At 53.3% G+C, this 25000-nt stretch overlaps 3 protein-coding genes across 3 annotated transcripts; 1 reads left to right on the top strand and 2 right to left on the bottom strand.

Annotated features, from left to right (window-relative positions):
• The first annotated feature begins 47 nt into the window (after positions 1–47).
• On the top strand, positions 48–3432 carry MRPL27 (mitochondrial ribosomal protein L27). Its single transcript, XM_021554963.3, has 4 exons — positions 48–98; positions 1673–1795; positions 2529–2596; positions 3029–3432. Exons 1-4 carry the CDS (start codon positions 77–79, stop codon positions 3233–3235), a joined length of 420 nt encoding a protein of 139 aa, XP_021410638.1. The 5' UTR covers positions 48–76; the 3' UTR covers positions 3236–3432.
• Positions 2876–9823, bottom strand: LOC110484358 (uncharacterized). Its single transcript, XM_021554952.2, has 5 exons — positions 9712–9823; positions 8979–9100; positions 6993–7091; positions 6371–6535; positions 2876–4961 (listed from the first exon to the last, which is right to left on the bottom strand). The coding sequence occupies exons 1-5, from the start codon at positions 9797–9799 to the stop codon at positions 4815–4817; spliced, it is 621 nt and encodes a 206-aa protein (XP_021410627.1). The 5' UTR covers positions 9800–9823; the 3' UTR covers positions 2876–4814.
• Positions 9824–10588: 765 nt separating this feature from the next.
• On the bottom strand, positions 10589–23112 carry XYLT2 (xylosyltransferase 2). The gene is made up of 11 exons (XM_021554794.2): positions 22962–23112; positions 17738–18209; positions 17103–17278; positions 16590–16792; positions 16111–16191; positions 15742–15958; positions 15165–15341; positions 14058–14320; positions 13755–13950; positions 13034–13367; positions 10589–12680 (listed from the first exon to the last, which is right to left on the bottom strand). Exons 1-11 carry the CDS (start codon positions 23094–23096, stop codon positions 12358–12360), a joined length of 2577 nt encoding a protein of 858 aa, XP_021410469.2. The 5' UTR covers positions 23097–23112; the 3' UTR covers positions 10589–12357.
• Between the last annotated feature and the right edge of the window lie 1888 nt (positions 23113–25000).

Raw genomic sequence — 25000 nt, 5'->3', positions numbered from 1 at the left:
CGAGCGCTGGCGGCCGCGCGCGCTCGGACCAATCGCCGCGCAGCGGGGGAGAGGCGGGGGCAGCGGAGCGGACAAGATGGCGGCGCTGGCGCGGCTGCGTGAGTCCGGAGCTGTGGGGGCTCGGCGCCCTCCGAGCGCTGGGCAGCGGCGGGAGGGATGAGCCGGGGACACGGCGCCCCAGGGGGCTCACCCCGCCCCAGGGGGCTCACCCCGCGGGATGTCGCGCCCCCAGTGGGGCGTCACCACCCAGGCTTTCGCTTTGGCCTGGAGCTGAGGCGGAGCTGTGGTGATGGGCGGGTTTGTGTATGTGAAACTAACTATACTTCGTCTTTTTCTAATTTCCTGTTAATCGTCAAGTCTCGCAGGCTTTAATTTGCCTAATGGGCCGTATCCTGAAGTTAAAGGGGTTTTGTACCCTTTCCCCAACAGTATTTCTTAGAATTATGGACAGGCTTGGGTTGGAAGGAACCTTAAAGGTCATCTTGCTCCAATTTCCTGCCATGGGCTGGGACGTTTCCATTAGACCAGGCCCCATCCAGCCTGTGCGGGAACACCTCCAGTGATGGGACATTTCCAGCTCAATGTGCATCCGTCGTGATTTAATTAAATTAAATTAGTGGTTTTGCTCAGGCTAAGGAAACAACCACTCTTCTGCACTAACCTGCTGCTTAGCGGGCTAAGTAATAGGATTCAGAAAAATTAGGTTTGTCTCCTAACTGCATGAGAGGTGGTACTGTAGAGATTTTTAAGATAATGATGACTTGGGTTGGGAGGGAACTTAAAGATCACCCAGTTCTTACCCCTTGCCATGGGAAGGGACACCTTTCACTAGACCAGGTTGTTCCAAGCCCAGATTCAACCTGGCCTTAAAACACTTCCCTTAAACTGGGATGATTAATGGAAAAAACTGTGCTCCAGACTCCCTTTTTGCCACTCCCAGGGCTCTATATTCCTTCTTAGATCCTTTAATCATAGAATTACAGAATCATTAAGGTTGGAAAAGTCCTCCAGTATCAGCAAGTCCAACCTTTATGCTCCTTCTGGATACTCCTCAGATTGTTTCTGGCTGGTCATAGATGTTTATATATTTTCCAGAATTGTAATCTGCTCATTTGTAAGATTTCAGGATGTAACTGTGTAAGTAAATGCCATTTGGTCAAAGGGGAAACTGAACTCACAAACCATCTTTTCTCAAAGCACTGTAAGAGCAATTCACAGCAACCAGTGACATCTGTGCTGCATTTTACATATATATTTTCCAGAATTGTAATCTGCTCATTTGTAAGATTTCAGGATGTAACTGTGTAAGTAAATGCCATTTGGTCAAAGGGGAAACTGAACTCACAAACCATCTTTTCTCAAAGCACTGTAAGAGCAATTCACAGCAACCAGTGACATCTGTGCTGCATTTTACAAGAATGAAAGAGGAATTTGTACACATCATTTAACATGGTTGCTGAGAGTTTTATTCTTACCTGGGCAGCAGCAGCAGCACTTGAGATGTGGCCTTTTTTCAAGGAATTTAGGCCATTTTGGTCTAATTTATCTTTTTGTTTCTTTCCTTTGCCTTTAATTTTATAGCCTGTCTTAACTGATAGCCTTTAAATCTGACAGAAGGAATTATGTATGATAGTTTTTTTAGCTGATGGTGTTGTTCTTTCTCCTAACCTAGTTCTAACCACTCGTCATACAAGCCTGGTTGCTGTCAGATGGGCTTCTAAGAAAAGTGGGGGCAGCTCTAAAAACCTAGGAGGCCGCAGCCCGGGGAAACGCTATGGGTTCAAAAAAACCGAAGGTAGGTCTGAGTATCGTATTTGCATTTCATTGGGCTGTTCCCAGCTTCTCTCCCCTGATGTATGTCAGTTGCTGAGTGTCTCAGCAGGAGGTAGGCAGGGCACTTTTCCGGGAGAAAGAAGGGGAGGATCAGTGAAACCTCACGATCAAGGGTTGCTGGTGGGAGGGCAGGCTGAGTCAGCTCCCCCTCCCCACCATGAGCCCGCCGGCTGCCAGCCAAAATTGCCCACAGAAAATGTACTTTGGTTCTAACTTTGTCTCTCCGGAGGGCCCAGGAGGAGGGAACTCTGTGGGACACCTCATAACTGCGCTGCACTTTCCCCCCACACTGGGTGGAAAAACCGAGCATTTCCATTGTTTACAAAGGAGAGAATTAGAAAGCTTAGCAGAAGTCAAAGTGCAGATTCTTGCAGTTGAGTGCTTAATAATTACTAGCTTTTCTGATGGAAACATATCAATGTAAATGTAATTAAACAAATGCCTTCAGCAGCCAGAAAATGCCTTGTACCCTAGAAGCAGTCTTTTCAGAAATTTGACTTTTTGCCATGGTCTATCCATTGTCCATTTATTTCCTGCTAACAGCATTTTTGTTCAGATGCTTTTAACATTTGAAGTAATTTTTCCTTAGAAAATGCCTACAGAAGGCTGGGATTTGTAAGTCCTGGAATAATTTGTGTTGTTCCAGGGCTCTGGAGGCTCTTGGTCTGCAGTCTGACAGTGTCACTCTGTTGCAGGTGCATTTGTCCATGCAGGAAACATTTTGGCTACGCAGCGGTTGATCCGCTGGCATCCCGGCGCTCACGTAAGGCTTTTTCTCTCTCTTTGGTTCTCAGAGAACAGCAGTCCCCCCCAGAGTCCCACACTCACTGCCTCCTCTCTTTCAGTCTCATTCTTAATGCTCATCCATGTCTTCTGTGGTATTAGTCATAGAGCCTGCTCAGAGCCTCACCTGTGCTCGTGGCACTCAGGGAAGGTCTGCAAGTAATTAATACCCCAATACACTTCTGTGACCTGACTGGGCACTTGTGCTTCAAGGTGGCATGGTGTCTCATGTCTCATACTGAGTACCATTGCAAACTGGTTGCTGGAAGCAAGTTGTGTGGTTTTATTTTAAAAAATAAAAGCAACAGATGCTGTTGAAGCCAGGATATCAAACAAGGCAGACCAATAATCAGATCTGCTTTAGTTGTGGATTTCCAGCCTCTCCTTTCTAATGTTCCTCATCCTCTCCCAGGTGGGGATGGGTCGAAACAAGACACTCTATGCCCTGGAGGATGGGACTGTGAGATACACCAAAGAGGTCTATGTGCCCCCACCCCGCAGCAGTGAGAGCAGGGATGTGATCTGCCAGCTGCCCAAAGGAGCAGTCCTTTATAAAACTTTTATCAGTGTTGTCCCTACCACAGAGGTAGGAAGCTTCAGACTTGTCACCATGCTGTGAACCTGCTGTGTCATGTGGGCACAGATGGAAAGGACAGACCACTACAGCTATACTGGCATCTGAGGACAAGACTGGCTCTGAAGATACTGTTTTAGGACTTGGTTTTGTTCCTGAAGTGCTTGTGATCTGTGTTCAGGCACTGAGATCACCTGCTGGCATTTTTAAGAGTGTTTAATAAATGCTGTGGGGCAACTGAAGGTCTTGTCTACTCATGGAATGTGTTACCATGGTCGTGTAGTATCTGGAGAGCCTGGTCTGTTGTGCCATTGGATGAATTCCCTCTACAATCACTCTTGTGTCAGTACTTGTCCTGCTAATAATTCCCTCTGGTTTTGCTCATTTTTAGTAATTACTGTTCTATTTGTACCTTAATTCACAATACTGCAGAACAGATCCTTTTCCACATGCACCTATGTGTACCCAGAAGCTTGATTTTTCCCTCTAACTCACTCACCTCAATGATTAACTTAAATATCTGAGTGTTCCATTCACTGGCCATGCGAGGCAAATTCACGGCATAACTCTAACTCATTACTGAGTTCAGGGAGCCTGGCAAGATGCCCAAATTTGGGCTACTATTTGAAGCCTCAGCAGCTGGAGGTGTGTGATAAAGCATTATCCAGGATACTCATCCTTTTATCTTTGATTCATTATGTGACATTTTTGAGCTTGTATTGCTCAAAATAAAGGAGCCTCAATGTATTGTGCCCAAACTGATCTCATTTTATCTACAGGTTTGTAAACAATTTGAAACATTGACTGCAGTAGAAAACAGGTTATCAAAATTAGTAGTGTAAGGACACTGGTGTTGACATTATTTGGACAATTCTTCTGCTCTGCAGAAGACCGAGTGAACTGGGTCAGCCACACATGCCCACCTGTGTTTCACAGTCTTCCTGTAGACCTCCAGCTGTTCAGTCCATGCATCTGTCCTTTCCCAGCCTGCAAATCCAGTCCTGTGGTTCATCTTGGTGGTCCGTATTTGGGTATAACCCCTGGAGCCTCTCCAGATCCATGTGTGGGCTCTGTACAGAACCACTGTCAGTCACAGAGGCCCTTGGTGCTAGAGCACACAGCAGTGCTCCAAAGCACATCCCTTCTGTCACTCAGAGGTGAGGATTTCCACCTGGCAGGCAATACAGATACAGTAAAACACTTGATAACCTAAGAAACAGGTGAAGCAGCACAATACCACCAGTGCCTGAGGTCTGATCCTTTGCAGAGCCAGCAGTGCTGCCTCTCAGAGATCTGAAATGCTGCTCCTGAGGAGCTCGGGCCTAGCAGATCTTCCCCTTGGCTTTGCCCTGTGCAGCTCCAGCAGCTAGACCTTTGCCTTTGGTGTTTGCCAGAGTGAGCAGATGTCCCTGGTTCCTCTGCTCAGTGCAGTACCCAGCAGTGGCTCTGTGGTTGTTCTTGTGCTGCAAGAGGGATGTCACTGATGGCTGGGTTGGTCTTGCCTATGTTTCAGCCGATTGTGGATCTGGGTGAAGGTTTGGCCATTCACTGTGGAGGAAAATGGTATCCCAGGCACTTGTGTTGCTGACAGCACGGGAAGCAGCAGTACACTGAAGCCAAGGCCTTACACCACAGTGTTCCGCTGAGTTTGGTAGCTGAGGGGGGCATGGAAAGGGTGTGGAACACTGTGTCTGTCCAAGGTCTCTGAGCTTATTCCTGTTCCTGAGAAAGCTGGAGGATGCCTCAGAGCATGCTCATAAGGAGGTGGCATCTATTGAGGAGAGAGGAAGAGCATTACAGCGGATCAGAAATAACCAGGAGATTATCCCACCTCTTCTTACAGAGCAGATTAAAAGGCTCACAACTGCCACTAGACTGAAATTAAACCCCCACAGTCCCCCAGTGCATTTAGCTGTAGGCTGGGGAACACCTGGAGATGAGAGCATCAGTCTGGAACATGGCACAAACCTGCTGAGAGACTGAGACACATTCTCCCCTCACACTCTGTGCCAGGTTCCTGCTCTTCCCTGTTCCCCTTCAAGGGCTTGGCAGAAGGCCAGAACAAAAGTGACTTTTTCTGGGAGAGGGCTGTAATTTGTTTTCCCTTGACTAAAGAAAAATTACTGGGATTTACACAAGTACCTACAAACCAGGTGTTGTACCCAGGTTTTGGCAGCAAGTCTCACTACACAGAGAGAGGAACCTCTAGGCTTGTCACATTTCTTTTGGCAGAGCTGGGCTGGCTTTCTCCCCACAGGTGATGGAAAGTGGTATGACGATGTTGTGGAAGAGCTTCCAATGCTGTTCCTCAACTACTTGTCTTCGGAGCTTTACTCTCCTGTGCCCTCAATGCCCAGGTTTCATAGAAATACAAAATGGTTTGGGTTGCAAGGGACCTTAAAGATCATCCAGGTCCAACCCCTGCATGGGCAGGGACACCTTCCACTGTATCAAGCTGGAACTTTCCAGGCAGGTGTCATTAGATACAGCTCCAAACACTGAGTGGCAAGGGCTAACTATGCCAGGCATTATGGTACAGCTTTAAGAGCTCAAAATGCAGGTAAATCAGTGAACTTTTAATGCTTTCCTCAGGGTTTCAGAAGTTTTTGTCCTGCTTTAAACAATGGTCTCTGAATGGGAGCATCTCAGGATGCTGCCACAGGACCTACTTGGCAGGATGCACTCACTTTTCCCTTTTACATTGTGGGAGTGCAAATCTTAAATATCATAACAAGCAAAACCTCCTGCTCATAAATAAGCCATAAACATTTCAGCGTAATAACAGGGGGTCTCCCCAGGAGTGTCCTGCAGGGAGATGGAAGCAAGAACCCATGAAAGCTTTAGAGATCCAAAAATAACACTCCCAGCCTGGACTTGTATGGGGCAGGTGATGTGAAGAGCGTGCTCTTTCTCTGTGGGGCTCTGCCCTGCCTCCTGGTGTAGGCATTTCTGCAAATGCGCTGGGGGAGGGGAAATGGATCATTAACCAGCACAGATGTACACCAAAGGATCTTCCTGATACACTTTGTGCTTTCCCAGAGATAAAAGCTATCAGGGAGGCAATCACAGAGCACAGAGTCCTCAGCTACCACCAGCTGATAGCTGAGGACACAGATATGAACCACAGTGGTGACTGCCACAGGCCTCTGCCTGCCCCCCACTGCAGGGAGGGGAGCTCACCTCCTGGGATGACTCTGCCCACAGCCCAAACCTGTCAGCAATCATCTGATGGATTTCCCTCTGGCGATCTTTCTTCCGCACGCTCTCGTAGCTGGGCAGGCGGGGCTGCTCCCAGGGCGGGAGCTGGTATGTGCTGGGGGGTCCGACACAGAAGAGCTCGTCTCCCTAGAAAGGTCCATCCCCAGAAAAGGGTCAGTGTGATGGTGGCTCTCATCACTAGAAGTTTATGTCCTGGTGCAACCTTGGGTTAATTGAGGGTTCAAAGCTGTAGGTAGTTGTAGGCTCCTCTGAACACCCAGAGAGGATACTCACGCTCCCAGGGGGCAGTTACACCGTGATCTGTGCTGCAGGACCCCAAGCCCCCAGGATCTACCACTGGCACTTCATGCACAAACACCTCAGGGCACTGTGGTATCCTCTGCAATATTCCTTCCCTCCACATGCTGCCTACCCCCGGGGTTTTTACATACTGGCAGCACTTCCCAAAGTTGTAAAGTAGCACCAGAAGGTGCTGCCACCACCTCTTGCCCCAGGCAAACTCCATATCCAGAGTGTCTCTCCAAGCCCATGGGCACCTTTGCTCTCAATCCCACACGGCTCCCAGCAGGGACCCTGCCATCACCTGCATGCCGGGGTTCTCAGCAGTGCTCTCCAGCCGTGAGGCTCCACGCTGCGGTGCCACCAGCTGCTGGCTGCTGCTGAAGTAGGACGGGGGGTGGTCCTGGAATGAGGATGACATGAGCAAAGCCAAAATCCCTCCCATCCTTCCCAGCTGAGAGCAGAGCTCCAGCAGCTCTCATGGGACAGCAGGACCCTAGCAGAGGAAGAGTTGCTCCTCCTGCCCATGTGGCTCCTGCAGCTCTTACTGCTGTCAGCAGCCCCTGAACAGCTCCAGCACATCTTCCCTGGCAGCACAGGGTCTGCTCCGAGGGCTGGAGCCAGCTGGAGCAGAGCACAGCCAGAGGGACAGGCTGGGCCCCAGGGTAGGGCTTCATTGAAAATCAGTGGAACCATCTCTTTTTGGGGTACAACAAAAAACAACCCAAGTATTCTGCTGGTGTAGATAAGAGCTCCATCACATGCTGAGGGTTACAGAATTTGTTAGTTCCTATCTGCTGAGCTTGTCATTTCAGGGTAATGCAGCAAGCAAATCTACAGGGCAATAGTTGTGTTGTTCCCAAGCTGTCTTGCTCCAGTTAAACTGGTTTCCCTGTCAAGGTGTTGAGCAACAGTGAGCAGAAATCCTGTTCACAGAGAATAGCCCCTCAAGCCGAGCCAGGACTTGAGCCATGGCTGTACCTTGCTCTCAGAAAACCCCATCTCTGCCAGCAGAAACCAGCCCAGAGACTCACAGGGCAACCAGGGATGTGCAGGGAGGATTTACTTTTGCTTTTAACAATCAAGGAATATTTGTTTTGGCCCTACAGTACAACTACAGAATCTGCAGGAAAACAGCACCCAACTGTTGGTTCAATAACTCATGAGCAAAACCAGTGTAGCTATTCCTGCCCAAAAGCTGCCTCACTACACACTACAATTGCTTCTCTTTTTCTGAAGGAAATATTTTTTATGTTCCCTTTCCTTACATAATCTTTTGCATCCATCCTTCCTCACAGTCCTTTGCTAAAGGCAAGATGCCCACTTGAGGTTTCCATCTCAGAGCTCAGGGAGCATCCCACACTGCCTCGGAGAGCAGCTCCACAGGGCAAGGGAGCACAGCAGCAGAGCCTGCTCCCAATGTGTACCATGGGCAGGCAACAGGAAGAGAGGGAAAGGAGTGGAGACAATCAGACAGGGATACCATCAGTGCAGAGTATTTCCACTGTGATTTCTGCTGGGGACATCCCAGCCTGTGCTGGACTACTACATTTGCCTTTCACAGCACTAGTCTCTCCACCCCTTGCTAGTGAGGCTGAATGTCTCCTAGGGACTCCTCTTCTCCTAGGGACTGCCAAGTGGTACTTGCAGCCCTCCCCTCAAAAGCCATCCTTGCAGCTCTGGGGGCTGAGCTTTCCCCAGGCAGTCACTGCCACAAAAGAAACGCTGGCTACACACACTGCTCTTTTTCCATCAGCTTCCCTAGTTGAAAGCTAGCCCTAGGAAATTACAGATGTGAGCAAAAGGGCTTTGTGTCTCACTGCTCCTTCCCCAGGAGTTATGTACAAGAGAGCCAGTTGTCAGGGATGCGGGTGGCTTTGTCTACCTTTGCTCTCAGCTTCCAGCTCCCTTCCCTGCTGGGCCCCTTCCTATAAAGCACAGCCCGACCCCACACATGACTGTGCAGGGGGAGGAGAACCTTCCTCCCGAGCTGTGTGGAGAGCCTGGAAGCCTGTTAGTGTTGGGCCTTGGAGATACAACCACAATGGCACAGCCAGGCAGGACTGGGTGGGTGGATGGATGGAGGATGGATGGATCTCTTGGACAGAGTGGGAGCAAGGAGGTGACAGAGCCCAGCTCTGCTTGGAGGACCCACGTCCATCAACAATCCCAGCCAGGCTGCAGGACAGTAACGGGCGGTGCAGCCCCACAGACCCAGCCCAGGGGAACAGGAGCTCAGAGGGGGACTCGTGGGCAGGAGGAAGAGAGGAAGAACTCAGAGGACACTCACATACTGGCTGGGGGTCTGGAACAGGCGGCAGGAGCAGAGGAACTGGCAGCACATGGGGTCCCGGTGGTACAAGAGCAGCAGCAGGATAAGGATCGCCACGATGAAGACGGAGGTGGACACCGCTGCCAAGAGACGGGAGAGGCGAAAGTGCCGGTGGTTCGACGGGCCCGCGGGCCTCCTCCTGCCGCCCGCTCTAGCCCCGCGGCTGCCGCTTTGAGAAGCCCCTGAGAAGCCGATTCCACCTGCTGCCCGTCTCAAGAGCGCTAAAGCTCCTTTGTGTCCAGCACCTCTCTCCCTTGCAGCTTCTGAACAACCTGCAGAGCCAGGAGGGGCTCACCCCATCCTGGACCGCGGCGGCAGCGACTGCCCCGCGGGGACCAGCACCGGCACCCACCGTCTCCCGCCCGGAGCTCTCGGCTCCCTGGCACCGCGGCAGGACGCCGGTTCGCCGGTGCTCCGGTCTCCGGGGAACGCGCGGCTCCCCCCGACCCACCCGCGGATCCGCGGAGCTCACCCGCGCCGCCAGCCCCCGCCGCCGCTCCGCTCCGGCCCCAGCCCCGCCAGACAGCGGCATCCCCGGATTCGGACCGGCTGCTGCAGCGACCTCTCCCCCGCCCGTCCCCAGGTATCGCCTTATCGGCACAGCCCGGGAGGCACCGGCAGAGGCCGATCCCGCCCGGCGGCCGCCCCCGCTTCGCTCCCGGCACCGCCGGAGCCCCCGCCCGCCACTCACTGGCGGCGATGACGATGGCCAGGACGTTGTTGTCCATGCTGGCGCTGGCGGTCGCTGTGTGGCCCGAGGCCTCCGCGGGCTGCGCCATCCCGGCCCGCCGCCCGCGCCCCACAGCCCGCGAGGGGCGGGGCGGGGCGGGGCCGAGCGAGGGGCTCGGCCGCGGGGCTCCCGGGGCTCCCGGGGCTCCCCGCTCGGGCACGGCCCGGCTCGGCCGCGGGGCTCCCGGGGCTCCCCGCTCGGGCACGGCCCGGCTCGGCCGCGGGGCTCCCGGGGCTCCCCGCTCGGGCACGGCCCGGCTCGGCCGCGGGGCTCCCGGGGCTCCCCGCTCGGGCACGGCCCGGCTCGGCCGCGGGGCTCCCCGCTCGGGCACACCACGAGCCAGCCCGGCTCAGCTGCTAACCTCGTGCCGCAGTTAGCAGAGCCCAGCGGTGCCCGGCGAGCGGCAGCCAGGCCGCGGGTCACTGCCGGCATCAGGGGCACGGGACAACCCCAGCGCTGCCCCGCTCTGCTGGCCGGTGCCGCAGGAGGCTCCTGGCCCCGCAGGCAGCAGGAGGTGCCCGCTCATTAGCCGATTAACACTTTAATTAAGCGCCATGTCAACGCTAAGTATCTGGGTACCTTCAGGGCACCTGCTGGCAGGGTGTAACCGGACTCAGCCCGTGCTACGGGTCACTCCCGAGCTCCAGCCAGAGGCTTTGAAAACCCCAAGCTTGATTTTGGGTTACACATCAACCATCTGAGGAAAACGGCCCTGCCCCAACACCCTCACAGTCCCTGACCCGGTGCCCAGGAGGGATTTACACTCTCACGGGGTATGGCCAAACTTCCCCCACCCTCCACCCCTTCCATAACACCACAAAAACCTGACACACCAAACTGGAGAGACAGAGATGTATTTGTGGTGATGTTGCATATTTAAGACAACTTTACATAATGGTTCTGACAGAGTTTTGGCATCCTCCCGTGTGTGGCCCTTCTCCCCCCACATTTCTCCTCTGCCCCAAAGCACCCCAGGCACAAGTGGGTGCAGGACAGGGGGGCTGAGTGCCAGCAGGTACCTGCCCTCACACACAGAGGTCTCAGTCCCCTCCATTTTACAGTACACATCTTGCAACACCCACATCCTTGAATTTGGAGACTGGGAGTGTCAGACCTGCTGGGTGGAGAGAAGTGGGACATGGGAGAAAAGTTAGGATGGCACAGATCCATGGAGACAGCAAAACCCCACCAGCTCCTGAGACCCTGCTTTGAGCAGAGGGTTGGGCCAGATGGGCTCCACATTGTCCCAGCTGTGAAGTGTCTTCCCAGGGTGAAACCAAATCCAGACTTCTCCAGGCAGCATCAGTCTTGGAGAGAAGAATGTTGGAGGCAATCCCACAGACATCCTGGGGACACTGCAGAGAAGGGGATGCTCCACTACAACCCTTCCCAAGAGGCAGTTGTGCCTCTTCCCTCTGGAGCAGTGGGAAGCAGAAACAGCAGAGGATGGGGCTGGCCGGACCTCATCTCACCACTTTGCTTTTTGCCCAGGGAAGCACAGCAGGTCCTGAAAGCTTCTACCAACGGGGGAAGAAAAGAAAAGGTCATGTCAAGGAGCTGTGGCACAGGGCAGCCCTCCAGGCACAGCTCATCTGCAGCAGGACATTGGCCCTGTGGATGATACTTTGGCAGGGGATCAGGGCGTCCTTTTGCTGAAATGGAGACAGAAGTGGCAGGTCCACAGCACGGCTTGTTGGACCTGAACCACACACTGAGCACTCCCTGCTAGCATCGCACAGCACGCCAGGCTCCAGACATTTGGCATAGTTGGGCAGCTGCCCCACAACCTGCCCCAAGGCCAACAGGTTACAGGTCCCCAGCAGCCCTCAGCAGGAAATGGGCAAACGGCAAAACAATAATAATAATAAAAAAGGATGTAAACGACCCAGCACCCTGTCCTGTAGCACCAGGACACCCAAGGGAACACGGTATATTACAGTCTGAGGGGAAATGGAGACACAGGGACTTCCCGGCCAATGCGGGGTCTTGTCTCTATTGCACTTTGCATCATATATATTTCTATATATATATTTATAAAAATACAAACTAAAGGGCTGGGGTGGAAAGGATGAGATGTAAACCCCAGGACAGCAGCAGCTGCATGCACACAGCAGGTTTTGACCCATTCTGCTTCTGCCTATCCCCAGGCCCTCATCAGCCCACCAGGGCAGCAGCCAGCAACAATGGCCCATCCTGCCAAGTTCTAGTCCAGGGCTGGGTAGGATGCTGAGCTGGTCCAGAGCCTGCACACCCACCAGCCATCCCTCCCTCTCACATCACCCTTTCCTGAAGCCCCAAGGCCTGGAGTAGCAAACACAGAGCTTTTCCTAGGTGTCTGCCGTGCCCCCACAGGGATGGGCACTCCAGCACGCTCTCCCTGGCCAGCAAGGGCTCATTCCTGCAGAGATGGGTAAGACCCACCTCATGCCTTTCCCTCTGCCCAAAATTCCCCACAGGAGAAGGGTTTCCCCTGCCTGGAAGTTCCCATTTTCTCTTCCTCGAGTGACTACGGTGCAAATGGCACAGGGTGATGTGGTCCAGAGACACCCCCCAGATCAGAAACGGAGGATGCTCCCTGCTCCCAAGGCTGCCCTCCGGCTGCTCCTGCTACCTCAGCCGCCCGTCAGGTTTGACGGGCCCCAGTTCTGATTTGGGGTCTGGGGAGAGGGAGCTCCAGGAGGTTTTGCTGCAGGTCTCCAGGGAAGCGCAGGCAGAGGGGCTGCTGACACAGACGTTCGCTGCGGACCAGAAGGTGCCGATGGCAGCATCCGCCCAGTCCTGCAGCTCCTTGCCCGCCAGCCGTGCCTTCTGCGCCGCATCCTGCTCGGCCGCCTCAGAGCGCGGCAGGTTGAGGATCCCGCCCAGGCCCTGGAAGTTCTGGTCCATGTACTCGTTGTGGGGGGGGCCACCATGCAGCCAGTTGCTGTCGTCTGGGAAGGACAGGGAAAGAAAAGAGAGGGGATGAGCAGTGCAGCAACATTTTGGCACCCTGCAGGTCCGACCCCCAACTCCAGCTGGGGCATAGCACCCATCCCTATGCAACCCCAGCTGCCCTCCAGCACAAGGAAAAAGACACCGCTGGAGGAAGGATCTGACTGACATGGGCCAACGGGCCCTCCACAGCTGCCAAGAGGATAGCCCAGAATAAGGATTCACATGGACAAGGGGCACCAGTAGAAAACTGGCTCCAGCCTGGTCATCAGCTGCAGCCCAGGGGCCAAACACTTTGGGCTGCCCACAGGAACACCCTCTCATCCAGCCCCAAACTCCAGAGCATCCTCACCTTTCCTGAGAGGCTGCTTGCGGTTGAAGGTCTGAGGCACCACCAGGAACTGGTTCTCCCCCAGAGGCTCCCAGAACTGGAGCAGGCGGATGGTCCAGATGCCAGGGCGCAGGGGGTGGTTGAGGGGGGGCTTGTACTGGGTGAACTCTGCCTCAGCATCCACCGTGATGTCGTAGGAGGCGGCAATGACATAGGTGGGGTCAATCCACACCACCGTGGCTGTCAGGTTGGGGCCCCGTGACCACTTCTGCATGGCCACTGGCTCATCAAAAGGCCCCATCAAGCCTCCAAAATTGCGGAAGAGTCTTTCCTTGGGGTCCCACTCTGTGCCCACCTGGAGGGACAGGAAACACAAGCAGTGGGATACTGGGCAAGGAGACACTATCAACTGAGGTTCTGTGTTTCACCTCCCCAAAACAGAGAACACATAAACCTTGGCAACCAAAGCAATGGACACTCCATGGATCACATGCCAGCACTAATTCAGCTGTGCAAGGCCTCCTGCAGCTGCAGGCACTGGACCTCACTTGCCTCTGAAAGATCGCCTGAAGGCCTGTTCACCAACGATCAGCTCCTCACAAATAAACCAAACTCCCAGATAAAGGTTTGTTCTCAGACACAATGGCAGCTGTGTCCTTTCTGTCCTCATGGCATGCAGGTGGGGCAGAGGAGGAATGGCAGCACAGTGTGGGAAAGCCAGGGAGAAAAGTGCCGCATTTACCTCTAGGTTTTGCAAGCGGTTTGCCTGCCCTCCATGACCTGACAGCTTCAGAGCTCCTTGGGGCATCATCCACACCTCCAAGGATTCTGTCCGCCCAGTTGCCAAATTTTGCACTTCCTGCATCACCAGGTAACCCTGGAAATGGTCGTCATAGAAATATAAGTGCACACTGGAAGGGAAGCCTCGAGGCTCAAATCTGGAGATACAGACAGAGAGGTTGCACATTTGAGCATAAGCATACTTCCAGCACAAGATAAAGGCCTCCATTTGGAGCCTGGGTTGAGACCACAGAAAAAACCCTACCTGCAGAGCTTGTCAGCCTTGGCTGCCGGCGTGGATGAGGCTTTGTGGAGCCCCAGCCTGGAGAAGGCTGTGTAGAAGGTGAGGGTGACATCAGTGAGACCACTGAGCCCATCAACACGGTCGTAGACGTTTTCCCAGTAGGCTTTGAGGGCCGGGGTGTTGGCGGGGTAGCTGCCGTAGAGGTGCGTGTCCAGAATCTCCAGCACCTCCTGATTCACAGTCGACTCAAACTTGCGGGCGAAGAAAGTGGGTCTGGAGAGTTGCTGGAAGAGCACAGGCATTTCTAACAATGTTGGCCGCACCCACTCTGCCCTCCCACTCCAGCAGGATCCATCCTACCCACTCTGAAGGCATGGGCTAAGGAGCAGCACAGCCACCCTGAATGTGGGATCCTCTATGACAAGAACAGTGGGAGCACACCAACAGTTACTGGTAATGCAGATGGGTCCCAATCTCTCCCACCACCTCCCTGTTTCTGTGCCCAGAACCAGCCACGTGTCATCCAGCTCCTTTGCTGCAATTTCTACTCTGATGGGCCCCCACCCACCAGAGCCACTGCTGAGCCCTGCATTAGCTCTGGCCAAGTGGCACAGCCTGTAGGAACAGTGTCTTGGGCTCTACAAGCCTGGAACTGCTGGAAAATCCTGCCACAACTGCTCTTTTCAGGGCTGGCTCTATCTCCCTCAAGCCTCCTGTGTTCAGTCTGCATCTCCATGCACTGAAAGCATAGGAGATGTTTTGTCACAAGGCATTTTGACCTGCCAAAGAAACAGCACTCTGAATGGGTTTTCCTAAAAAGGTATTTCTCTCAAGTGATATATTTGCAGGGAAAGAGCAGGAAAACAGGAGAGAAAATCTGGGAATAGGAGCAATGCTGCAAGCAGAAACCTGGCTTCACAGCAGGACAGGACAGTCAGGATAATCCCACTGCCTGTTTACAGACACATCTACACTGAGCCCCACTGGGGAACCGGATCATGCTCCAGTCTCTTGTGGGGACATGCACAGCAGCCGGCTCTGCAGCCTGGGGTGCTCACAGGACAGCTGAGAGAGAAGAGGACAGGGAGGAGGGGAAAGAGCAGGAAGAGAAAGGAGGATCTTTTTCACCTGTAGCCGAAGGAAGTCCTGGGGTTTGAAGTCATTTGGGGAGCACCCGCACCAGTCGACTATGTGTTTATATTGGCACTTACAGCCCAGCTTCCGGTTCCAGTTGGTCACTCGGAGGTTGTTATCCACCAGCGTCTCACAGGCGTGGCTGTTCTCCAGGACCGTGTGGAAGAAGGACTGCAAGGCACAAAAGGGGCAGGGCACCCAGTGGCATGGAGGACACGTGGTTAATGGAGACCCACACTCATAGAGAAGAAGGACAGACCTCAACTGCCACTGAACAGAAACTTCCCCATTCCCAGCAGAGGGCAACACTTAAGGGACCAGGCTTGCAGCAGTCCTCATCTGGCCCAGAGGGTGACTGGACCTAAAGCTGGGTTGTATGTAAACATGACCTCTGACCTCTCTGCTCCTCTCTTCCCTTTCATACCTAACTCTGAAAAAGGGGAGGCACAAAACTGCCTGAGCAGAACCAGCCACACCCTTTGCAGGTACCCAGAGCAGGGATGAAGTGGTAAAGATATGTTAAGCATAGTAGGAAGAAAAATCTGTCCTGTGGCCCACAGGCAGCACCCACCTCAGCTGGCAGGAGTGTGTAGGTGTAGAACTGGCGCAGCTGGGACACCAGCTGGTCCTCAGCATAGACCACATATTCCACAAAGCTGCGTGTCAGCGAGAACCAGTCAGAGCCCCCGTCCACCACGATGCCCTCGGGGATGTGGCGTTCGCCCAGTCGCCACATGTGTGAGTCACACTCGTGGAACAAGCGGTCCAGGCCCTGCTTCTTGATAAACCTGGGCATGGGGATGAGGAGTTAGGAGTGTCAACCACCTTGCTAAGTGCAGATGCAGAACATCCCCTCCCTGCCACAGCCGTTTCATTTTTTTTTTCTGAAATCCCTCATTTTCTGTTCCTCCAGTTCAGCTCTGCCTCTAGCTGAGATTACCTGGCATTGTCTCGACCATGTGACTTCAGGAAGTTCTTATCTCGGTATTTGGACAGGAACATCACCAGTTCATCATTGGTCCTGAGGTGGAAATCAGGAATCATTACTGCTGCTGGGGTGAAGCAGCCCAGTAAACATTCATTCTGCAAGAGCCACTAGACACAAGGTACCCAAAGCTGCTGACTCAAAACCTTGTTCCACCACTGGGCAGACAAAGACACAGCATCTCTGCTATGTCTTGTGCTTCACATGCATATTCTTCTGCAATACCCAGACCACAGGACAGAATAGCTTCAGAGGTACTTGCTGGGTTCCTCTGCATACATGGGTCCAGCCTGGCCCCAAAACATCATCACCAGCATATGGATGCAATCTCCAACCCCATCTCCCTCAGCTCCCTGCTCCTCCCTGCCCCTCCCAAGGCTTCTGCAGCATCAGAAGCCCCAACACCTCCAGCCCCCTCCCAGTAAGACACTCACCTTGTAGGGTAATCAGTGGCACTCAGGTTGATGAAGAAGTCCCAGGGCCACTCAGACAGTTCCAGCAGGTCCTTCATGCTACGCAGGTACATCTTCAGCAAGCTGGCACCTCCCCAGATGGTCACCATGCGCCAGGGTGTCACACGGATGTTGGGGTAGTGCCTGGCCAGCTCCACAGCCTCGCGATGGAGGTAGCTGGAGCGCTGCCAGGGAACATGGCCCACCCTCAGCAAGGAGCTCATCCTCCCAGGGCCATTTTCCTTGCCACCAGCCCGGAGTCAGCCCTTGCAGCAGCCTCCACAAGAAGAGAAGCATCAAAAAGGGCAGGGGGGATAGATCCTGCTTCCGTGGGATTGTAGAAGTAGCGGCAGAGGGTCACAGCTCCACAGCAGCAAGGACTAACCCTATCCAGCCATTTTCCCCACTCACCACCACCCGTGCTTCAGCTCTGCTCCCTCTCCCTGGGACCGATGGAGCACTGTTAGCACCCACTCCCTCACCCCTGCCACACACCTTGTCAACGTGGATGTAGAAGAAGTGCTGCTGGTGGTACACAGCCTTGATGAGCCGCTTCAGCTGGCGGATGGCCCTGCCATGCACCACCAGCATGTAGGCAATGCGCACGGGCTTGCTGGGGGGCCCCTGCTGCAGCCGGCTTTCGTCCCACTGGATCACAGGGCTGACCTTGCCTGCACGGGGAGGGAGAGGGGTGTCAGCCACCCCCATTCTTGGTATCTGCTACCTGGAGCTCCTGAGCAAGGCAGGGGACAGCAGGGAAGCACTCAGCCTTGGGCAAACCCCAGACTGGCTGCAGTGCCAGGGCATGGTGGCACATGCAGCCCCTTGTGTTACACTGATGGGGGGTTTTGGGAAGGGGGTGTCCTCCTCTGGTGCTGCAAAACAGAAAATGCAGCTGGGCCTGGCTCTGACCCCTGCAAAACTGCAGAATGGGATGAAGAGCTCAATTTAAGAAGGCTGGCATAACTTTGACTGGATTACAGAGGCAGTGGTAATCTGGGAATCAGTGACAGACTGAGGCCGCTGTTTGCCAGGTGGGACAGTTTGGTGACATAAAGCAGGCGGCCTACCAGCCTCCCTGGGATATTCCTGATGCCCAGGATGACCAGGAGCACTCCAGCAGGACTCACCTGAGAGCTGGCAGTGGCGAGGCACGGACTGGGGCATGAGGCTGCCAGCCAGGTGCAGACAGACCGCGTTGGCAATCTCCTGTTGGCACTGTTTGCTGCTGGCCCGGGCCAGCGCCGACAGGGCGTCTTTGCCCGTGATTTCGCACTTGGGGGTGAAACTGTTCTCAGTGGGCTGGGGAGCCCCCTCCACGCTGCCCGTGTCGCCCTGCTGGAAGATGGCCAGCTGAGCCTCCCCACGCAGCTCCGTCAGGTTCCTGTGGCTGGAGGAATCCAGCATGGCCGGCAGTCTCCACCCTGGTTTGTGCCTGGCTGTGACGGCTCTCACCACCTTGGACACCATGGCCCCGGGGCTGTCCAGCCGGCCCCGCCATCGGCCATGCCTCCGGCCGGCACTGCTCCGGCGCCCAGCAGAGCTGTCCGAGTCCTTGGAGCCATCGCTGCTCTCGGGAAGCCCAGCTTTTTTCTGCCGCTCCTGTGGCAGGTTCATGTGGATGCAGAAGAGAGGACAGACAGCATTACCTTGGGTCTGCTTCTCCCTAGATCTGTCAGCATGCTCCTCAGAGCATCTCTTCGCAGTCCCCACAGAGCTCAATGGCGCAGCATGACAGCTGCTCCAGGAGCAACCCCTGTGCAGCACAGGACATTACACAGCCCCTTCACCACCCAAAAACCTCGGGCTAAGACCCAACAGCAGCCCCCTGCCTATGCCCCCATCATGAGGACACCCAGACAGTCTCACTCTCTGTGGCTGGGGTCACGGCAGACTAAAGGGACACAGTGGGTTGTGTCTGCACCAGCCACCCTCTGAAGTCTGCCCACCTGCAGGGACATCCCTGATGCTGGAGATGAGCACTGGGCTGTACTGGCTATTTCATTGTGAGGTTATTGGACCAACTCTTCCCTACCATGACCATGCTGTGAGCACAACCCAGCACAGCCAGAGTCCCAGGCGGCCACAGCTGTGCTCTCTAGGCTGAAAGCACTGAATGGAAATAGACCTAGGCCCTGGCTCCCCATGCTGGGCTGGGGCAGGCACTGCCATCACCACCTTTCCTAGAAATCCAGTCACAAACCCTCCTGTGGACCCAAGCAGATGTGTAAAGGGAACACTTAATTACACTTCCTTACCTCTGCTAGGCTGGCTGAACAGCAGAGATAGTCAGCCTTGGGGAGAGCAGGGAGCTGGGAAGTTTGGATGCCACTCTCATGGGAAAGAACTTTCCCAGTGAGTGTAAAAGTGATGTCAGGGCCATGTGCCCCAGCCCACCACAGGCACTCCTGGATGACAGACAAGCAGCTGCCTGCTCCAGCCCAGCCTCCCAGGGCTGTCTCACAGCACCCCCAAACTCTGACTGCTCAGGGGCTGTGCCAGGCACCACAGGGAGCTGTAAGGAAGAACCAGGAGTATTCCTGAGCAGTGGCATCTCACAAGGATGGACAGATGCCTCACAAGGACAGCAGGACTGAACTAGCCCCTGGCATAAGACTCCCCGAGGGTGTAGCTGCTGGGAAGGTCACAGCCAGGAGAAAGCACGGAGTGAAAAGGCTGGAAAGCATTTGATGTGATCTGCCCATTTCAGAGTCCCCAGACTACCCACGTTGTGCTGGCATGGCCATGGCCAAACCAGTGCTGAAATCCCAAAAGGTTGGTTTGCGGGGATCAGCCAAGCCTGCTTCCACCCAGACAGGTGTCACAGGCAGCCCAAGACACGCAGTGAACCCTTCATTAGTCACCATCAGGACCATCTGTTCCAGAGCTGTAAACCTGTTTTCCCCACAGAGCATCACAGGAGACGGCAGCTGGAAGGCCACAAATGAGGAGACAGTATCTTCCATGTTCCTACAAGACGAGACTTGCTGATCCCACTCACATCCTGCACTCCCCAACACACCTGACTCTGGGGACACCCCCTGTTTAACACCCACCCGTGGTTACAGTCCTGCTCATCCCTCTGGAAGAAGCCCTGTTCCCAGCTCAGGAGCATGCCTAGCTGCCTTTCCCAGTAGGGAAGTTGTTAGAAGTATTGCCAGCCCTTCTGGAGCTGCCAGCCAAGGAACTCAAGGCCAGGGTTCCCACACACCACAGCAGAATGATCCCTCCACCCCAGCCTGGCAGGGAATGGCTCTGGCCACATTGTTCTGCTGTATTTAAGACCTCTGTGGGACAGCCAGTGAGGATCCTCATCCCCTCCTTCTGACACACAGATGCCTCCAGGCACCAGCCAGCGCTCACTTAAGAGTCACAGAATCATTTAAGTTAGAAAGACTTGCTAAGATCATCCAACTGTTAAACCCCTGTCAAGGCCACCACTAAAACATGTCCCCAGGCACCACATCTACACATCTTTTAGATACTTCCAGAGTCTGTGACTCCACCAGTTCCTCATCCAGCCTGTTCAAGGGCTTTACAGCCCTTTTGGTGACCAAGTTTTCACTAATATCCAACCTAAACTGCCCCTGGTATAACTTGAGCCATTTCTTCTTGCCCTGTTGCTTGTTACCAGAGAGACTTGTCCTCTTCTGCCTCCCTATGTGAGACTGCCACCCCAGAGTGACACAGCACCATGGGGCATGTATCTACCTGCACGCCATCCCCTGCACAGGTCCCACTGTGCCACTGGAGGAGCAGAGCTAACAGCACCTGGTTGCTGCAGGATTCCCTCTCTGGCTTCTGACTCTGGTTTCTGCCACATACCAGCACTTATCAGGCAAAACCAGCACCAAAATGTTCCAAAGTCATCAGAGGAATCCCCAGTTAAAATGGCTGGAGTAAGTCCTCTGAAAACAAACTCTTTGGCAGGAAAAGTAACTATCAACTAATCTTCTCCAGAAGAAAAGACACTTCATAGGAAACTTCTCTTGTGGCCACAGCACACAGAGAACATCAACACACAAGTCCCAGAGAGGTGCCACCTCCTGCCTGGACAAAGACAGGAGACCAAGTGGCTAAAACACTGCAGTGACAGATCCTCTTCTCCACTCACAAGGAAACTTTGTGGTTTGAGTTTTACTGGTGCCAGCTCCACCATGGACTAAGAGCTTGAGGAAGCTGATGTGCTCATACAGGAGCTGTGGGTATCACAGTGACAGAGGCAGGATCGCTCTGGTCTCTCAGGCTCCCACTTGTGTGGGGAGAAACTGATGCTGACCACAGCAGGAACAGGAATTTCCTCTCTCATCCACCAATCTGGATAAGGATTGTGTTGTTTGATCGTGGTGAAATAAGATTAATTTGGTTTCCAGGAGGAAAACAGTGCTGACTTGGGCAGATAGAGACAGATCCAAATACTCCTGGTCTGTGCTCCATAAAGCATTAGCTTGGTAAAAGAGGGCACCTTGCAGGACCCCAAAATCGGTCTTGGGAGCAGAACTGATAGATCCAAGAAGCACAGCCAGCTTCACAGCTCTTCCAGGACTCCAGTGACTCTTTCTTTCTCCACAGCCAGTCACAGACCATTCACAGTGGGGATGAGCTGCATCCATTAGTGGGAAGGAGCTATTTACTATGGCAATTAAGAAATCCCAAACTTCCATGAATCCTTTCAGGCCTGCAAGGCCAGACTCTGCTGGGACTGTTCCTCTGGCTTTACCAGAAATGCCATTAGGGAAATGGTGTCTCCTCTAGGTCTGGCCAAAATCAGATGGCAGGACAGCACAGAAACCAAGAGCTTTGCATTTTATAATGGACTTTTCCCAGCTTGCTAATGGGTTCAGGCTGTCCACAAAGTTAACGATGGTTCTTTTCTTCTCCAAAGAGGCTTGTCAGTTTGCAGGACTGCTGGTGGTGAACCAACTCCTCTCCAGGAAAAGGGACCCATGGCCAAACCTCTTCAGCTGCCCAGCTCAGTTTTGGGATGAGACATGGGGAAGCCAGACAAGGACCGAGGTACAATGAGCCAACCCAGGAGGCTGCGAAGGGCAGGAGCAGAGAACAGCAGACAAACAGTGCAGGATGGTACAGAGGGAAGGAGAAGCTGGGATGGGTGAAGTAACTTGATCAAGGTCACAGAACAGGCAGAGAAGCAGCTGGGCACTCCTTGGTGCCAGACCAATCTGCTCTCACACTTCCAGTGCCTCCAGATCACAATCCTCTCCTTGCCACATTCATTCCCTGGTTCTGTGTTGGTGATGGGCATATGGCAGCACATAAGGGTGCTCATGGCCATTCCCTGTGGCCCAGGAGGAGGCCCAAGGCTGGGAATTCACCTGCTGAATGAGTGGTGTCACTCTAGAGACATTCCCCACTGCAAGGGGCTGCCCCATTCCCCTTCTCACCTCTTTGCTCTCAAGGAAAGTCCTCTAGACCTGCTGACCATGGGATCACCCCCCACACCAGGGAGGCAATACAAGGCTTCAGCCACTGGTCCACACAGACATAGCAGACCTGGACACAGTCTGGGCAGTTCCCAACAAATAAACAAATCCAAATAAACAACCCACAGGTGGAAACCTTGTTTGAAGGTGGCAGCAATGTGCTTCATCAGCCTGGGTTCTCTTTGATACCTTCTCTGTGTCTCACCTTGGGCAAACTCCTGCACCAGACCATGCCTCAGCTTCCCCACAATCACAAGAAAGAAGTGATGCATTTGGCCACAGTAGGGTGTTCTAGTATAAAGACATCAGCGACTCCACAGGAATACCTCTCACCACAACAGCTACACAGGAGCTGACACAAACCTGCCAGCTCTCTGAACTCCATGTTTTCTGGTTTGGGTGCCCCTGATGCCAGTTTCCCACAACATCCCCCAAACCACAAGTGCAACAAGCCGCTTACAAGCCCCACTCTACGCCAGACCCAAAACAAACCCCCTGTGCCACAAGCTCTCCTTCTCAGCTGCTGTGACCCTGCAGGTCCCCCAGGAAACACCCCGCTAGCCATGGAGCACCAGCACCTCCAGCAGCCGGAGGCTGCAGGGCCCTCCACCCCAGGAACCGAACCGTGGGGCTGGCCTTGCCAACCCACCGCGCCACCCCTTTGTCCCCGCCGCAGCTCCCGAGCGAGGGGACACTCGCTACCCCCAGGGCTGTCCCTGCCACCAGAGCCCCTTCCAGCACCCACCGCCCTCCCACGGCCCCCAGGCCCTCAGCCCACCTCCAGCCCCCCAGGCCTCCCCGGTCTGCCGCGACACGCTCAGCCCCTCACGGCGCCCTCAGCGCTTTCACCGCCCTCCCCCAGCGCGGCCCCCTCCCCTCCACCGGCCGCCCCCCGCCCTCCCGGGCACACCTCGGCCAGGCCCTCCTCGTCAAGGCCGGCGGAGCTCCAGAGGACGAGCCCCTGGAGCAGGAGGATGGCGAGGGCCGTCGCGGCCGCCAGCCGGTACCGCCGCACCAGCTTCCGCGCCCGGCCGCCCGCCGCCATGGCCGCGCCGGCCGCCATGGCCCCGCCAGCCGCGCATGCGCGGGACCGGGGCGGGCGGGGCGGGGACAGCGGCGGGGGCGGGGCCTGAGGACGGAGCGGGAAATGAGTGAATGTTTATTAGTGTGTGCAAATGAGAGCGTGATGGGTGTTTGTTACTGTGTGCAAATGAGAGTGAAGTGTGTTAATGTGTGCAAATGAGAGTGAAGGGAAGTGTGTTAATGTGTGCAAATGAGAGCGTGAATGGGTGTTTGTTAATGTGTGCAAATGAGAGAGTGAAGGGAAGTGTGTTACTGTGTGCAAATGAGAGCGTGATGGGTGTTTGTTAATGTGTGCAAATGAGAGTGAAGGGAAGTGTGTTAATGTGTGCAAATGAGAGCGTGATGGGTGTTTGTTAATGTGTGCAAATGAGAGAGTGAAGGGAAGTGTGTTAATGTGTGCAAATGAGAGCGTGAATGGGTGTTTGTTAATGTGTGCAAATGAGAGTGAAGGGAAGTGTGTTAATGTGTGCAAATGAGAGCGTGATGGGTGTTTGTTAATGTGTGCAAATGAGAGTGAATGGAAGTGTATTAATGTGTGCAAATGAGAGTGAATGGAAGTGTATTAATGTGTGCAAATGAGAGTGAAGGGAAGTGTGTTAATGTGTGCAAATGAGAGCGTGATGGGTGTTTGTTAATGTGTGCAAATGAGAGTGAATGGAAGTGTGTTAATGTGTGCAAATGAGAGCGTGATGGGTGTTTGTTAATGTGTGCAAATGAGAGTGAAGGGAAGTGTGTTAATGTGTGCAAATGAGAGCGTGATGGGTGTTTGTTAATGTGTGCAAATGAGAGTGAAGGGAAGTGTGTTAATGTGTGCAAATGAGAGTGAATGGATGTGTGTTAATGTGTGCAAATGAGAGCGTGATGGGTGTTTGTTAATGTGTGCAAATGAGAGTGTGATGGGTGTTTGTTAATGTGTGCAAATGAGAGTGAAGGGAAGTGTGTTAATGTGTGCAAATGAGAGAGTGAATGATGTGTTTGTTAATGTGTGTAAATGAGAGAGTGAATGGATGTGTTTATTAATGTGTGCAAATGAGAGCGTGAATGGGTGTTTGTTAATGTGTGTAAATGAGAGTGAATGGATGTGTGTTAGTGTGCAAATGAGAGAGTGAATGGATGTGTTTATTAATGTATGCAAATGAGAGAGTGAATGGGTGTTTGTTAATGTGTGTAAATGAGAGAGTGAATGGATGTGTGTTAGTGTGCAAATGAGAGACTGAATGGATGTGTTTATTAATGTGTACAAATGAGAGCGTGAATGGGTGTTTGTTAATGTGTGTAAATGAGAGAGTGAATGGATGTGTGTTAATGTGTGCAAATGAGAGACTGAATGGATGTGTTTATTAATGTGTGCAAATGAGAGAGTGAATGGATGTGTTTATTAATGTGTGCAAATGAGAAAGTGAATGGGTGTATGTTAATGTGTGCAAATGAGAGAGTGAATGGATGTGTTTGTTAATGTGTGCAAATGAGAGAGTGAATGGATGTTTATTAATTCATTCAAATGAGAGACTGAATGATGTGTTTATTAATGTATGCAAATGAGAGAGTGAATGGATGTTTGTTAATGTCTGTAAATGAGAGTGAATGGATGTGTTTATTAACGTGTGCAAATGTGAGAGTGAATGGATGTGTTTGTTAATGTGTGCAAATGAGAGAGAATTATTGTGTTTATTAATGTGTCCAAATCAGAGAGTGAATTAATGTGTTTATTAATGTGTGTAAATAAAAGAGTGAATAAATGTGAGTGAATTAATGTGTGCAAATGTGACAGTGAATGAATGTGAGTGTGAGCAAATTAATGTCAGTAAATGTGAGAGTGAATGAATGTGTGAGCGTGTAAGTAAATGTGATTGTTAATGAGTGTGA

The sequence above is a fragment of the Lonchura striata genome, chromosome 19 (genome assembly GCF_046129695.1).
Source record: "Lonchura striata isolate bLonStr1 chromosome 19, bLonStr1.mat, whole genome shotgun sequence".
Lineage (NCBI taxonomy): Eukaryota > Metazoa > Chordata > Aves > Passeriformes > Estrildidae > Lonchura > Lonchura striata.
Note: the sequence above shows the minus strand (reverse complement) of the source record. Positions and strands in the feature narration are given on the sequence as shown.